At 42.0% G+C, this 17007-nt stretch overlaps 1 protein-coding gene across 8 annotated transcripts in view; it reads left to right on the top strand.

Moving 5' to 3' along the window:
• Positions 1–16243, top strand: part of pcbp3 (poly(rC) binding protein 3) — a 90441-nt gene extending 74198 nt beyond the window's left edge. For 2 of the 8 annotated variants that reach the window (XM_015965473.3, XM_054746445.2), the window contains 12 exons: positions 2044–2150; positions 2688–2711; positions 2790–2822; positions 2914–3030; positions 3782–3913; positions 4696–4824; positions 5151–5225; positions 6742–6783; positions 7643–7721; positions 8272–8324; positions 10117–10286; positions 14107–14300. In XM_015965473.3, the coding sequence (XP_015820959.1) occupies positions 2067–2150; positions 2688–2711; positions 2790–2822; positions 2914–3030; positions 3782–3913; positions 4696–4824; positions 5151–5225; positions 6742–6783; positions 7643–7721; positions 8272–8324; positions 10117–10286; positions 14107–14161 (993 nt within the window). In that variant the 5' untranslated portion in view covers positions 2044–2066 and the 3' untranslated portion in view covers positions 14162–14300. Of the gene's footprint in view, positions 1–2000; positions 2151–2414; positions 2462–2687; positions 2712–2789; positions 2823–2913; positions 3031–3781; positions 3914–4695; positions 4825–5150; positions 5226–6741; positions 6784–7642; positions 7722–8271; positions 8325–10116; positions 10287–14106; positions 14301–16065 lie in introns of those variants that run through there. The other 6 variants (XM_054746449.2, XM_054746448.2, XM_054746447.2 and 3 more) reach the window with 6 other exon arrangements.
• The last annotated feature ends 764 nt before the right edge of the window (positions 16244–17007 follow it).

The raw sequence follows: 17007 nt of genomic DNA, 5'->3' as shown, positions 1-17007 counted from the left end.
TGCAGCTGTGATGGCAAATCATCTTCATCCACACCTGAATCCTCAACCACAGATGTACACGGACCTTTTGTTTTCCTGGAAGTAGCAGTAATAGCATATAATAGTATAGTAATAGTATTAGCAGAAATACTAGACAATAGAAAGTGGAACAGGTTTAGTGGAAAATATTTAGTGCAGAGATGCTTACTGTATTTGGGACGAAAAAACAATGTGGGCACATCTTGCTCCTCATCAACAACTTTTGAGGGAAGTTTCCTCTTTCTAGAAGGTTTTATGGTTTCTGGTTTATTTACAAAAACAAATCTAACGTATGAAATAATAAAAAGCCTCAGTGAAAAACGCTGCTGAAAAATGACGACTACGGGTGACCGAACAAGTACAAGAAACTACTAAGCAATGTCAAATATGACTAACTATAATCTAAAATTACTAAATAGAAACATAAAGTAGGACGTTTACTGAAAATAATTATTTTCTGGTTCTCGGACGGGGCTTGAGTATTGTTACCGTAATGTATTGTATACCAGCTTTCAGAATCTGTTGATTGCGCAAACTGTCGAAGAGTTACGGTAAATTATGAAAGCCATTTTGTGTCGCCATCGACACAACCGCAGCAGCTTTGGGGCCCCTAGTGGCTTGGGGGCCCTCTGCAACAGCATAGGTTGTACATAGGAAGAAATGGCCATGACGATGAGTGCTAAAAATTTAAATTATTTCAAGCTTTGAATTTCCATCCTATCTATTTTAATTATTACATCAAAACAAATAAAATCGTACGAAATCAATTGTTCTCAGAAGGTTTTGAAAAACAATTTTGGTTTTGCTGCATTTTTGCACCATGAATTTAAATCCGCTGAAATGCATGGTGTCACGAGATGGAGAATAGTTTCCTGACAAAGTGTCGGCAACTTTTCCACAAATATGCGGAGATCTGGAGGTCACCCACCACCCCTTCGCTGCTCATCTGATTAAAGAGTTTGTCCTTGCCTTAAAGCTGCAGTTATAATTGCTTCTGTCACCACTAACACACGAACACGGTGGACCGTGTAGATAAAAATACGTTTAAAAAAAAAAAAAGCTCCTACGTGAAGATCTGTTGGTTTCATGAGAGCTCAGGGTTGATTTTTTAACTCTCGCATGAATAATTACCAACTGGACAGAAACAGCAAGGAACTGTTTATTAGCCATTTTCAGCTCATTTATTATCCTACAAAAGCCCTCACCCTGGGCTGTTTTACATCATCTCTTCATTTGTTTTTCACAGAAAACCAATTCCTCGGTTTTTTGGAAACAAAAGCAGCTCATGCTATGGTTATCACCTGGTTTGAAATTATAACCTGTAGCTAAATGGCTCCTCTGATAATAACAGGAAGTAGAGAATGAGGAAACTACCCTGCAGCAGGAAGTTAACAGGGTGGATAATTCTATCAGGAATCGGTGTAGATATAGTAACATCTGGACTTTGTTTTCTGTATGAAATCATGATATCCTTTGTGTCTTGGTAGAAAATTATTAGACAGGAAAAAGGGGATCTGAGAGTTCTTGTTCATGCAAAATCATCAATGTGACGAAGAAAAAGGTCCACCAAGTCCACAGGAGGCAAAAGCAGTTTGATGCAAAAATGAAAGGTTGCATAATATCTAAAAATGGCAGCTGCAGAATAAAGTCAGTAGCTGACTGGGCTGCAAGGAATGAGAGGTTGTAGGATCTCAAAACATGTCTGAGGGTTCCTAAAATCTCTGCAGGAGTCACAAAGCTTCCCATCAAAATATTTAATTTCCATGAGTCCAATGAGCTTAAAGAGTTTGGCAACCAGAGTAGACACACATTTATTTTGGCACTTTAAGTTACAATGTGGAGAAATGTCGCGTGTCCAACATAACCTGGTAAATATAAAAGTTGCCACAAAAGTACAAATTCAGCCTTCATGGTTCAGGACGTTTGCAAAACACACATTCATAGGTTAACATGTGTTTTCTTGCGATTCTTGGATTGTCCAGGTGAGTGGCTGGCTGGAACACCTCTGAACTCTGTCTTTCTTAGAGTCCTGCTGCTGCTCTGCTCTGATGTCTATCAGCATGGAGACCAAAGTCCAGTCAGAAGGAGGTCTAAATGTCACCCTGACCATCCGCCTCCTCATGCATGGAAAAGTAAGCCGGACCAGCACTATTTATGTTTACCAGAGCCATGGCTAGTCTGATCATTCCTGATGCTAATCATACCACACAGCCATACGTTAGATTATTTTTTTAACCCTGGGTTGATTAATTCAGAGTAAAATGGGTTCTTCTATGTTTTTGCTGTCTTTGAATTCCCAGCCTGCTGCTTTCATGCAAGACTCACCTGTTTGCTGTTAGAGTTTTCCGGTTTCTCGGAACATCAGAATGAAGCTTTAAAACATTTTCTTTATTTAGGCATTAAAATTCCCGCACAGATATGGAACAATTCTGTGGAAATGCATGTGAGTTCATATGGTTCCCACTGAGATTTAAACTATCTTCAATGAGTTTTACATCCAGTAAATGTGCATTGATACTTTGTTAATATTCACCATTGTGACAGTTTAGGATAACTTTTTAAATATTTTTCTATAAAGGTTATTCACGTTGCAAATATAAAATCAAATAGAGGAAATATTAACAAAAGCTAATATATTTAATTAAATGCCATTATTATTTATATTACAGGAGGTGGGGAGTATAATTGGTAAGGTATGTACTTCAACGGTTCCCGGAAAACCTTTTTTTTAAAGTTTTATTTCCTAAAATAATTTGTTTACATTCTTCTAGAAAGGAGAGACTGTAAAAAAGATGCGAGATGAGGTGATTTTTATGAATTATGTTTATTATATAATTTAGTAATCCAAATTGGCCTGTTTTGGTTCCTGAAAGCATATGTGTGATCATTTCTCAGAGTGGAGCGCGGATCAATATTTCAGAGGGAAACTGTCCAGAGAGGATTGTCACCATCACAGGACCCACAGACACCATCTTCAAGGCTTTTGCCATGATCGCCTACAAGTTTGAGGAGGTATGACTGTGTAATTTGACCTTTTAAACATGTTAAAGGCTAGGTTCGCTGAAAAACTGAAACACTTGTTATTTTTGAAATATGATTGGTGACTCTCATGAAAATAGTCTTCTACCCCCGTTTCCTGCATTACCCGCCGATAGAAACCATACGTGGAAAGGATCGGATTAGACATCCCATGATTTCAATCAGCACAGTGAATGAACCTGATTCAGTTGCTGAGCAGAACAAAAACACGGCACAGTGATGACTTGTTAATGCCACAATTCCGCTCTCTGGTATCTTGTATTTGGAAAATTAAATTTTAGCATTAAAACATGTTTTATGCCTTAAATGTGTCATGGTGCAGATTTAGTTCTTACAGATTTTTATGCTGCATCAGATATGTTATCGAGATAAGAAAGACTCAAGTTCATGACAAATATGTTTTAAAAAGTTTTTTTATAAGTTAAAAACCTCAAATGCTTCCTTTAAATTAGAAAAAGAAAAGTTCGACTTTGCCAAAGTTCTCATTTAAGCATATAACCAAACAAGCATTCCATCTACAGCAAGTTTAATCCATTAAAATGATCAAATATAGGATTTTTAATTTTATTTTTATTTTTTACAAAAAATGTTTTTTGTCTAATTTGTTCTAACTTTTCAGTTTGTCAATTGATTTCTATGAGGAGAAGTTACCAAAGCAATTAAGCATCATGAATGTTTGGGGTCGCTGTCCTTCTGTAAAATGAAATATGTGTTTTTGTTTCAGGACATAATCAATTCGATGAGTAACAGCCCAGCAACCAGCAAGCCCCCTGTCACCCTACGGCTCGTCGTTCCAGCCAGCCAGTGTGGCTCTCTCATCGGGAAAGGAGGCTCGAAGATTAAAGAAATGAGAGAGGTAGAGCAGCACCTCTTTGCTACATATGATTAACATGAAATAATGAGCTGTAAATGTATAATAATCAACTTTTAAGCAGTTTGCCATTCATCAAGCTCTCTGTAATACAAAGCACTAACACAATAGATCATATTTGGGTTTCCACCTTTTAAAGGTTATTTTTTAGCCTATAGTTTTTGTATTCAATAAAAAAAAGTATTAGGATGAATAGTTTTGTTCGTTGGTTGCACACAGCTTAGCTGTCCATCCAGTGTTTAGAAAGTAAATTCTCTTGTGAGTGAAATTCAGAATTGTTTATCATCGAGTGCTGAAATGTGCTCCAAAACTGCCTCGCAATCATTGAGCTATTCCGGTCTGCATCCCAGTTACGTACCCAATACGTCCAAAATGTCACTCCCAAGCAACAGCACAAGTGTGACAAATTAAAAAAATAAATAACTGTATCCCTCTGAGGTGGCTAAGTGACAGCCAGTGGAAAGGAAGCCAATAACATCTGCTGTCAACCAAATAACCAAAATGCACTCAGATTTCCTGTTTAGAGGAGCTCTGCTGTTGTCAGGCTGCAGTTGGATGGAGCTCCTCTGCTGCCCTCAGGGTAATGTCAACAGATGGGTTCTGGAAATACTGAGCCACAGCTGGGGGTGTGGTGCCAAAAGAGTAGCGCTAAAGGCAACATGTTGTTGCCCCAGATGCAACAGCTGAGGGTCACAGCAGAGATGAGGTCAGAATAAACAATAATGATGCTCTTTCCAGGGGTAAAATTAAGTCTCGTTGTCCTCCAGTCCACAGGGGCTCAGGTTCAGGTGGCGGGGGACATGCTTCCGAACTCCACAGAGCGTGCAGTGACAATCTCTGGGACCCCAGAAGCCATCATTCAGTGTGTCAAACAGATCTGCGTTGTCATGCTGGAGGTAGCGTATGTGCAGATTCAACTTCTGTGACTATATTAGAATGATTAGCGAAAGTGTCTTTAATGACTCACTTGATAAAAATGTCATTTAGGAGAATCCGGATCAAATTCCCATGGTGGCAAACAAAACAGTTACAGTGTTTTTTTTTTTACTTTAACTAAAGTCCAGCACACATCAAGCTAGTCTGTGGAGAAGCCGCTCGGTGGATTTGTGTTCTCATTAAAATCTAGACTAATGTGTAACTTTAACTTAAGATAAAGCACACCGACTGATATCACTGCCTGCGCCCGACTCGCTCTGCCTCGTTTCTCTCTCCTGTGTTCCAGTCTCCACCAAAAGGTGCCACTATCCCTTATCGCCCAAAGCCTGCCTCCACCCCAGTCATTTTTTCTGGTGGCCAGGTAAGTGCTGAACAAGCCATAGCTCATTAGTTTGTGCTCACAGCCAACTTGAAATCTTTACTGCTGCATCAGCTCCTGCCTGAAACTGAAAGCTGTCTCACCTTTGTGAAAGTGAGACAGCCCTCCCTGCAAAGGAATGTTTTTCCACATTTGAGCATCGGTTCTATTGAGGGGTGTGGGGTGGATGGGTTGGAGCGGGTCAGGATTCTCTTTTATCTGTTGTAAAAGCTGGCCACACAAAGGAACCGGACTGCACCGTTCATGGGCCCGCTTCCGTTGTAGGTCCATAGGACAATGGAGCGGTACGGCTGGGGCGGAGCAGTCACTCAATGCAGCCCGTTGATTGGAGAACAGAAAAACATCTCTGCTTGTGACAAGCAAATAAACACCAGAGTTGTTTGTATCTTTATTTGTACAGTACATGGGCATGAGAAGATGGCAGCAAGTGGTTAGATTAGGTTGGCTTCAAAACTACAAACACTGCTTGTTATCTTCAGCGATAGCCGCATACAGGACAAGTTGCATTTTGGTTTAACCCCACCTGCCAAGCGATTAAAACGCTCTTCTGAAATCACCGACCCAATGCCGGTCCAAACAGGTAAACAACAAACCAGTTCGACCTGAACCATTACAATCAGGGGAATAGAAGCATGTTACCATTGAGTGGATTCTTGTCACAGTAGACATGCTTTTGGACCAAACTGTCTCTTAACATATCTATTTTGTCTTATATGTGCCTTATAAACCTTAAATTTTACTGTTGCCTGGTTCTTCTGGGTTTTACTCTTTGCTGTTACTGTTGGTCTTGGTTTCCTAAGCGGTGTAGTAGGATGGATCAAAGTTTCGATCATCATAATCGGGGGATTAATCAGAATTTTGGTGATAAGAAGCTGAGCCATTGTATTGGTCTGTCTACAGTCCAACCCTCATTTATAGTCTACTGGTCACGGCCCATGTCCTTTTGAAAGTACACAGATTCCAAACATGCATTGAACATTTCAATTTCTTTGCCAAGGGAACCACTTCATCATGACATTATTTGCAGTTTCAAATTTCACCCTTTTGTTTGTCCAAAAACCTGCACATGTGCAGAGAAAACTCTACTTTCTCCAGGCTGACAGATACAATCTCCACGGTTCTGAGGAGATGATGCACATTATCTCAGTTTTTGTCTTCCGTGGTTATCTGTGCCTTCACCAGCATGTGTCTTATCTAGCAATAAAGCCAGCATCGGCAGGTTGGAGACATGAAAATAAATCACCCACTTCAGCACCGATGCTGCGTTCATCACCAAGCCTGATGAAACGTGGCTCATACAACATCAAGATGGTATCGCTGTTGCTCTAATGGCTCAGAAATGTTGATAAGACTCGTGTATGTTTCTAGTAAAGTATTCAAGTTTGTTCTGGTAAAAAGGTTCTCAGAATGAAACACGTGCGTGTTTAAAGAGTGTGTTCTGAATGGGAAGTTTTTTTGTTTTTTCTGATGCTGTTTCTTTCCCATGTTCTCTTTGTAGGCCTACACAATTCAGGGACAGTATGCTATACCACACCCAGATGTAAGTACTTAGTGTTTGAGGCAATAATCAACTTCATCTGCTAATTGTGATATTGGCAGAGAAGCAGGTCTTTAGATTGAGGTGAAAGTCAAACACTGGAAAGGTCAGACTGGAAAACAAACGCTGGGTCCTGGTGCTAATCCAAAAGCAAAGACAGCAGGGGTAGTTCTGCTGTGGACACCCCTTTAATTCCAGCCGACCATATAAGTGTACGTTAATAATCTGCCTTCATCTGTCCTTGTCATTAGAGCATCTCGAGAACCACCTTGTGTCAGATCCACTAATTCAAATTGGCCAGTGATTGATGCCAGTAGAGGCGGTGGGTGACGGTACAATCGCTCAAGTGCAGGCCTGACACCCTCTTCACCCTCATTAAAAAGTCCTCTTAGAAGGCAAAGATGCCTTTGGAGCAGCCGCCTTCCTCCCTTTAGGATGGAAATGCGGCGCAGTAGGAGATGGACAACCTGTGATCAGGCTCAGCGTGCTCCTGACAAGGATGTAAAACCAAAGGTTACATCACAAACGCCCTTTAGAACCTGACAAGGGGAAATTAAACAGTGTTCTGTTTGGATTAATGGATTTTTTTTTTCAGTTTTATAAAAGGATAAAAGCATGATAGAGAATATGAAAATTACAAGGATGCAGGGAAAATGGCTCAAATTATCTGGTCATTCCTGTCTCCATGGCAGAAAACCACCCTCTCTTTTTTTCTCTTACTTTTTGTCCTCCACCACCCCGTGTCGCATAGCCTCCTCCTTCTCCTCACTGTTTCTTCACTCTGGTTTTGGTTGCCTTCATTTCTTGGTGTGACCTGTGTAACAGTAACCTCTTAGATCTACTTTCCCTCCTAACCCTTCAGCAGTTGACCAAGCTCCACCAGCTGGCTATGCAGCAAACCCCCTTTACCCCTCTCGGACAGACCACCCCTGCTTTCCCCGGTACGTACCCACCAGGCCCTGGAGATGTTTCTGCTGTCTTTGTATCCAAAGAAACAGATTTACAGATGTTCTTGTCCTTCCCTGCCATGCACCACATCTCTCGTTTGTCACAGCATGACTCGGCCCCTGTTATTTCTATCTTTGTTTATTTTTCCCCTCCGAGTATATATTTTTCTCCTTCCATTGTCTGATTGTATTCCGTAAATAAAATGATAAAGACAATTAAATAACAAATAAATACACCGGACTTTGGATTATTTGTTTGCTTCTGTGAAAAGTAAAGAATATATATATATAATAATAATACATGAACCAACAAATGAGGTCAAAACAAAAACGACAAAGTAACTAAAGGGAAGTTGATTTTTGAATTCTCAACAACTAAACTACTCAAACAGACGTTAACTACAAATTATTAAACAGGTCTTCACATTTGTTGATGTTTGAGTTTCAATAAGAACTTTACTAAAAGAAAAGAACAACAAAACAGAAAAATGCTTTCCCAAGATAGAAATATTGTATTTTTTTTAGACGGTTGTTACTGTTTCAGGTTTGGATTCCAGTCCACCAGCCAGCACCCACGAACTCACCATTCCCAATGATGTGAGTAAAGATTGGTAGTTTCCCGAATGGCCTCTGTTTGGAGAAATTAAGTTTATGCCAAACAGGAGCTAACGGCTAGTCTGAATGGACCCAAGAACAAACTATGTTTCTGCTGTCGTAAACCAAGTCCAAAGTGCGGCTGCAAGGCTCCTTACGAGCACTGATCGACACAGTCACATTACCCCCACGCTCACCAGTCTACACAGGATTGCAGTACAGTACGGCGTTACATTCAAGGTTCTGACCTTGGTCTACAATGCTCTAAATGGCTCCTCCCGTCTTTATCTTTGTGAGCTTTACATCAGCACGCTCCCTCCAGTCCACTGATGTTGGCCTTCTGATGGTGCGAAAGAGGTCTTCCAAATCCCGTGTGGAGTGAGCATCTTCTCACACAGCCCCCAAACTATATGAAACACTCTCTCAGGGCAGATCAGTCACTAAACGAGTTTAAATCACGTCTAAAAACCCACTTGGCCCTTGACACTACCACTTTCCTGCTTTTCTCTATAGCCTTTATAATGGCAAGTTTTGCTACCCACTTTTTAATGTTTTACTATTTGGGTTACTTTTATTCTTTTACTGTCCACTTTGTCATCTGGTCTTGTTTGTACTGGCCTAGCTTTGACTACCACTGTTTAAATTGACAGTGTGTATTTTTCCTGACAATAGGGGGCAGTAGATTCCTAAACTGTTGCAAGCAAGCAGCATTTTTGTACTGGAGTAAGACTTTACCAATGGTTGCCCCTTAGGCTCAAAAAGCCGTGGAGAGTGCAAACTTCAGCAGAATAACAAGCACATCAGACTCCCTGTCATCAGTGGTAACAAGTGAAGAGGTAAATGTGTAAAACAACAACAACATTTAAGAATGATGGAAGTTTTGCAACCGTTATCAATCAGGAAATAAATTTTGTCCTCATGGGCTCCCGTAGAAGGAAACATGGCATCTAAGAGGCATCGCCCAGAGAATTAGGCCCACTCCCGTGTGTTTTAGACTTAATTTTTATGGTTATGTTACAAAGCCGCCGATATTTTTCAACAACTGGGCATCATTTCATTTGTTTTCAACAACATTTGGATGGAGATATCCAGAAATAAATGAACCAGGATCCCTTTCCTCTCCACTGTTGCTAAATGCTTGCTTAGTATGAGTATTGCTGTAAAGTCACTTACCCTAGTCATTTGCTGGGTTCCTTACATAGGAAACTTATTTCTGATTGGCTTAATGAACTGACCTGGATTGGAATATTTACTGTGTGAAGTGCCTTGAGATGACTCTTGCCGTGATTTGGCGCTTTATAAATAAAGTTGAATTGAATTTAACTGAAATGGTAAAAACTACACATTGTCTCTATAATGACTTTCTTTCCTTGTGCATACAGTACTTTGGTCAACTGCAGTGCTGCATTTAAAATGTAATTCATGAAAAAACTACAGATGGAAGTCTAGTTCCTTTCTGAAACTTTTTTAAACGCTTGAGATTCATGATGGTCTTTGCTGCTCTCAGACTAGCCGTTAGCTCCTCCACCCTCAGAAGATCTGCAGTTTTTTCATCCTTATTTCATCTGAAGCATGTTAAAAATGACCAAGGAATAAGTTGCAAACTTCCTCGTTAGTCAATCTAATGGCCATGTCACCATTAGTCAAACGTAATATATTCTTGATTTGAAATTAAACAGACAATTTCATGACTCATTAAATCTTTTTAAACTTCAGATGAATTAAGTATAAACGTTTTAAGAAATCACCGATTTCTTTCTTCCTGCTCTGAAGACTTTGTATTATTTCCTCCCAGCTAATAGGCTGTATCATTGGACGCCAAGGAACCAAAATAAATGAGATTCGCCAGATGTCTGGGGCGCAGATCAAAATCGCCAATGCCATGGAGGGCTCGGCTGAGCGCCAGATAACCATCACAGGGACCCCTGCTAACATCAGTCTGGCTCAGTATCTCATCAATGCCAGGTAACAGCCTAACTCGATATGCCGGGCTTCCAGCACCACCTAAAATATCAACGCAGGAAGTGAAGATCCAAGGAAATGTTCATCTGTTGTCGTGCCATTTGGTGTTTTGTCAGATAAAAGGCCTTTTAGTGATGCCCTCATCTGATATTCATTTTAGTACCTTCATTTTTACTTCAGACAGAAATATGAACTACATGTGTGACTTTTCACAAAGCTTTCTAAATATTAAAACAACAATCCTCTATACCCAGGGTATAATAATTGATGTAATCATTGAGAATAAATTAATGCTTTGAAACCACTGATGTAACAAATTAAAAGACATTTTCAAACAGCAGTATTTATGCAGGATGATTGAATGTTTTTACTCAGGACGTGTCACATTGAGGGTGTGGATGGCGGCGGACCGTGTGTGGTGGAGCAGATCAGGAGGCAGGAATGCAGGCACGGATGAAATAAAAGTAGTTTTAATGGCAGAGCGGGAACGACAGAACAAAAACAACGCCGACAACAAACAATGATCCGACCGAGACTGATACAAGAAGGGAGGTATAAATACACAGGGGAAAATCAGGAACACATGGGCAGGTTAACAAGGGGCAGGTGAGACAGATAAAAACTAATCAAGGGCAGGAGAGAAACACAGTCAGGGAGGCAGAAGCAGATTGTGACAGTACCCCCCCCCCCCCCCCCCCTTAAGGGGCGGATACCAGACGCCCACAAAAGCCACATAACACTGGAGACTCGGGACACTTGCACTTGGGAACCGGAACACTTGAGACGTCGACTCGGGGAACTGGATCACTTGGACTCTGGAACTGGAACTGGGACACTCGGACATGGAACTGGAACACTCGGACATGGAACTGGAACACTCGGACTCGGAACAGGAACTGGAACACAAACACTCGGACTTGGAACACTGGAACTCGACAGCAGGGCACTGGACCTCGACAGCAGCAGGCGCGGGACACTGGAACTCGACAGCAGGACACTGGGGAACAAGAACACTCGGAAACTGGAACACTTGGACTCAAACTGGAACTGTTGGACTCGAACCCGGGAACTGGAACTGCAGCAGCCGGCGTGGGACCCTGTAGGGACTGCAGCAGCAGGCGTGGGACCCTGTAGAGACTGCAGCAGCAGGCGTGGGACCCAGTAGAGACTGCAGCAGCAGGCGTGGGACCCAGTAGAGACTGCAGCAGTAGGCGTGGGACCCTGTAGAGACTGCAGCAGTAGGCGTGGGACCCTGTAGAGACTGCTGCAGCAGCAGGCGTGGAACCCTGTAGAGACTGCAGCAGCAGGCATGGGACCCTGTAGAGACTGCAGCAGCAGGCATGGGACCCTGTAGAGACTGCAGCAGCAGGCATGTGACCCTGTAGAGGCTGCAGCAGCAGGTGTGGGATCCTGAAGAGGCTGCAGCAGCAGGCGTGGGACCCTGAAGAGGCTGCAGTGGCGGAACTCTGAAGAGGTTGCAGCATGGAGGACCTGCAGGCATAGGCCCCGCAGGCGTGGACCAGGAAGTTGCTGAACTGCAGGAGTGACGCGAGGAAACCCAGCTCGGCGGCAGGTACTCGACAAACGGTCTGAGCAGGTGCACATCACGATACGCTGGGTCACAGGCAGAGGCTTGGGTGCAGAGAAGCAGAAGAAGGAGCAGGGAGACCAGCCCTACCACCCCGGGGAATGATGGCGTGCGTAGGGGGTTTTACTCCACCAAAACCCCAGGATCCGCGGCTTCCACTGGGAAAAAACAGAACGGGGCCGAAAGCAGGAGAGGAGAATGGGTTCGACCACCCCGGGAACAAATAGGATGCGCCGAAACCCCCTCAATGTGTCCGACCACCCCGGAAACAGGTAGGATGCACCGAAACGCCTTGAGTCGGAATCTCCCTCCGCTAAATGGAGAAAAAGCAAAAAAAGTAATCCTCCAGGCAGATGTTTAGAGCTCACAACAGGTCCAGGTTGGTCGGATCATTCTGTCACGTTGAGGGTGTGGATGGCGGCGGACCATGTGTGGTGGAGCAGATCAGGAGGCAGGAATGCAGGCACGGATGAAATAAAAGTAGTTTTAATGGCAGAGCGGGAACGACGGAACAAAACAACGCTGACAACAAACAATGATCCGACCGAGACTGATACAAGAATGGAGGTACAAATACACAGGGGAAAATCAGAAACACATGGGCAGGTTAACAAGGGGCAGGTGAGACAAATAAAAACTAATCAAGGGCAGGAGAGAGACACAGTAAGGGAGGCAGGAGCAGATTGTGACATGACGTAGTTTTCTTGCCACACTTGTATCCCTCTGCCTCTCAAACTTAAAGTCTTCAGCCAGTCCCTCCTACATCATAGAGAACATTTACATTTGTGGCCCCACCCACCTAGGACTGTGATGCACAATACTGTAACGATTTAGCGGCCTGGAAAGATTAGAGTGCTTCTTTGTTATAGAAGCTAACCATTAGCAACTCTACAAAATGACAGAACATGTTTTATTTGTGGAGATAAGAAGAGCGAACAAAGGTAGCTGAAGAGTTGTAGCCAATCAGAGGCTAGGGGTCTCACTTATAAAACATTGCGTAGAATCCTTCCTAAAACCGTACTTAAGCTCAGCAAAAAATATGTAAAACATGGCGTACGCACAGCTTCACACAATCTTCGCTTAATAAATCAGAAACTTCCTAGGAATGTGCCATCACATCCTGCCCTCAATGGGAGGGGGGGGGGGGGGACTTGCTCTGTGTGCGCACAAAGTGGTACAAGTGATAATGCTGCTGGAATTCATAAATGTATCCTCCTCAGCAGCAGCACTGCAGGTGCTCTCCATGTCCAAAATGTGCGTAAGCCAGGTCCTTAGTCAACTTAAAGCTGTGCACATTTTTCCGTTACGTTTTCTTTTATAAATCCCAAAGATTGCATGAAAAGTTGCTTTCGCAGTTTTCCGACCACGTTTTGTGCGTAAGCAAGCTTTATAAATGAGGCCTCAGATGTTTACATATCCCTAACTCATTCACTGCCTTTGAATTGTTTTGCTATGTGGGCGTCGGAACGAGCCCCCGCACCATGAGAACAAACATCCCAGCTCTAAAGCCGATCTTCATCCACATATGTCACACGTCACGTGATCAGGAAACAGAAAATCCATGTTTTAGGAGATCGTTTTGGGCCGCTGCTGTAGAAAAAGTGAGGCGCAAACCGGAAAAGCTTCTGCCGATCACAATTCAACAACGGATTATGAAAGAACGGATAACGCTCGAAACGTGCAGGAATTTCCTGATGTAAGAGGGGAGTCTCTGTTTTTTTTTTTTTGATTGTTTTGGCGTTGACATCATCTTAGAGCGCAACATTCTGTGACTCAGTAAAAAAGTAAAAACGCTGATAAACGCTGGCAGCGAAGGGCTTTTCTGATCAGGAAATGGCTGGCTTTGAATGAGTTAATGAGTAAGACTTGTCTTCCTGTAGTTCTCCGCTCCCCCACTCCTCCGACCAACTCCTACTTCCTGAAATAGGAACACCAGACCTTTTTTTTCCCTCAGAAAATGACTCACAAGGTGTTCATTCATTTATACTAAAGACCACAACAGTTTTATTGAAAAAAAAAAAACATGTATATGTGTTTTTCAGTCAACTCCAAAGATCACTGAATCAAAAAACCTTTCCACACTCCTGGTTTAAAAGAAACATGCAGATCTTTTAGCTTCTGTGTGCTGTCCTTTAGATGATTTTATCCTTTACTCGTTTTCTGTTTTAGACTGGCTTTGTGGGTCATGCCGACCATAAAACACAAACTAATGTTTTCCCACAATTCCAATGGCAGGTTCAGAGACATGGCAGCTCTGTGGAATGACCCGTCATCCATGACAACATCCTGAAGTCTCCTTAAATCTTCCTCTAACATCACATCATCATTCTGTTACCCTCTGGGACTTTTACTGGACAATATTAACCAGGATTGTGTTCGTTCAGTCAACAACAGTTTGACATTTCTTTCATTTACTTATTGCAGGTTAGAATAAAAAAAAACTTAATTCGCCTATAAATGAAAGAGATTTGTGAGAAACATATACATGTCCACTTCCTGTTTCCACTATTTAAAGACACATTTGACCCGTAATTATTCTTTTGGATGAAACAAGCAGGATCAATAATGGCAGTGATTTATATGCATGTCTCATGCCAAAGTAGCACATCGTCTATCAGACTATCCAGTTAAGCAGCTGGATTGATACAAAAAAAACACACATTTTTATGCCGTGTTTATTTAGCACACTTCATTCCAAGCAAGATGGTTTTTTTTATCCTTTTGGTCGTTATTAGATTCATTTGCAAACTAAAAATACCCAATTTGATGAGCATTTATAGCTCTTTGAACAACCTCAGTTTGGAGGAATGGAGCATGCCCAAAGAAATTAGCTAAAAGAAAAAAAGTGAATTTATGTTATTTTGAAAGACCAGTTTTATGAAGTTATTTAAAAAGTCATCTTTACTTGTGGGGAGCCTAATTGCGCTTACACATTAGCGTCAACATGGTCGGGTTTGGTGGGGCTGGATGGCGTGGTCTTGAATGAGGGACTTCTCAGGAATGCGGAAATTCCCGAGCCTGTGGGCGGAGTTAAATACGAGGGGGGAAGTCTGCGGCGTCTTCCATTATAGGGTAAACAAAGGCAGGCATGAGCTGTGTTGCTTTTCGAGACTCAGAACCACATTGTTTTATTAATTTGCTGTGTGTGTCCTCATAATCTTGTGCCACACACACACACACACACACACACACACACACACACACACACACACACACACACACACTGATTTCTCCATTGAGCAGCTGTCTGCTCAGCAGGGCAAGAGCTCCGATGCGGAGAACAGATGCACACACACACACACACACACACACACGCACACACACACACACACACACACACAGAGCGGACTCTCTCCCGTTCCCACACTGATCAGCAGCTCTGGAACAGCAGCTCCGTGCTACAGACAGAAGTTTATTCAACAACATCCAGCATGAAACCCCTGCTGGCTCATTCTTCTCGCAGATCGGAGGCGGTAGGCGTAACTTCAGCCCACCAATCCGTTCGTAGTGTCGCCTTGGTCCCAGTCTGACCGCTGGGGAGAAGGTCTGAGAAAAAGAGTCGCCTCGGCACCGAAAACACAAATCTGACCTGTGTGTGAAACCAAATTCCGGTACCATTCGATACTTTTTTGGGCCGTGCCGACGCTAATGTGTAAGCACCATGTCACACCCATCTGCGTCTGGTCCACCCTAACCCTGCGACCGTGATTGCTGCCTATTTAAAAAACAAAACACAACATGAACAGTTATAATGTTTTACAGTTGGAGGTTATTTGATTTGCACAGACTAGTGGTTATTTGTCAGTCTGGCCAGGAGGCTGAGGTCAGTCTGAGAGCTATCCACAGCAGGTAAGATGTTAACTATTCATAAAGGTTCCACAGTATCAAAAGATCTGAGCTATCGTTTTACTGCAAGTGTGTTTTATTCTCCAAAGTGTGTAAATATGTCTATAAAGCTACAGCACAAGACCAAAAACACAAATGTTCAGTCATGTAAAGATCGGCTGCATGAGCTCATTAACAGGGAAATACAGCATGTTTCTGCACAGATGTTTGAAATAAGACAGCGCTGGTGGGTGTGAGGAAACTAGCATTTTCACATCGAAGCACAATTTTCCTTTTTCAGATTTGTTTTGTTTTCTCTTCTCCGACACCCCCCCCCCCCCCCCCCCCCCCCTTTCTGGACCATTTTAGGCTGACGTCTGAAGTCACGGGAATGGGATCACTATAATTTCCAACCAACCTTCCATGGTGTATCACATGACCTCTGAGCAGTTGGAATTTAACTTGACTTGTTCATTTCTCTGCTTGACTACTTTGTTTATTTTAATAATGATTTATAGTCCTTATTGTAAACACTTGTTGTTAATTATTTCTCACTCACAATGTGGACTCTTGATTTTTTTCTGCACAATTTCTGAACTCAACTTTTTTGACACTCTAGTACTCTGCCACTGCATCTCCCATAATGCATTGCTTTGTTTTCATCATGTTTAAACACAGAACTTTTATTTCCTGAGATTTTAAACACCTAACAATAATTAAATTGAACCAATCATCCAGTCTGTATTTCGATCTTATTCATTCTTGATAAGCATGGAGGAAATGTCAAAATTACTTTAAAAAAATCCAAGATGACAATAAATGTTGAAACTAGCACACTAATGAGGATATGTAATTGATTATATTATGACACCTGACAAAAAGTAGTACATTATGTTGTAAATGATTTAAAAAGAAGAAAATTCAAATGCATGTCAGAAAACAGCATTTTATTCACAAATACTCAACATGTATTCATGCACTTTTATTACCTTGGTGTATTGGAGCTGAGCCTCAAGGCAAGAGGGGTAAAAAAAGGAAAATACAGGTGCTGGCCAGTAAATTAGAATATCATCAAAAGGTTGAAAATATTTCAGTAATTCCATTCAAAACGTGAAACTTGTACATTATATTCATGCAATGCACACAGACCAATGTATTTCCAATGTTCATTACATTTAAATTTGATATTCATAAGTGACAACTAATGAAAACTCCAAATTTGGTATCTCAAAAAATTAGAATATTCTGAAAAGGCTGAATATAGAAGACACCTGCTGCCACTCTAATCAGCTGATTTACTCAAAACACCTG

This window comes from Nothobranchius furzeri, chromosome 14, assembly GCF_043380555.1.
Source record: "Nothobranchius furzeri strain GRZ-AD chromosome 14, NfurGRZ-RIMD1, whole genome shotgun sequence".
Lineage (NCBI taxonomy): Eukaryota > Metazoa > Chordata > Actinopteri > Cyprinodontiformes > Nothobranchiidae > Nothobranchius > Nothobranchius furzeri.
Note: the sequence above shows the minus strand (reverse complement) of the source record. Positions and strands in the feature narration are given on the sequence as shown.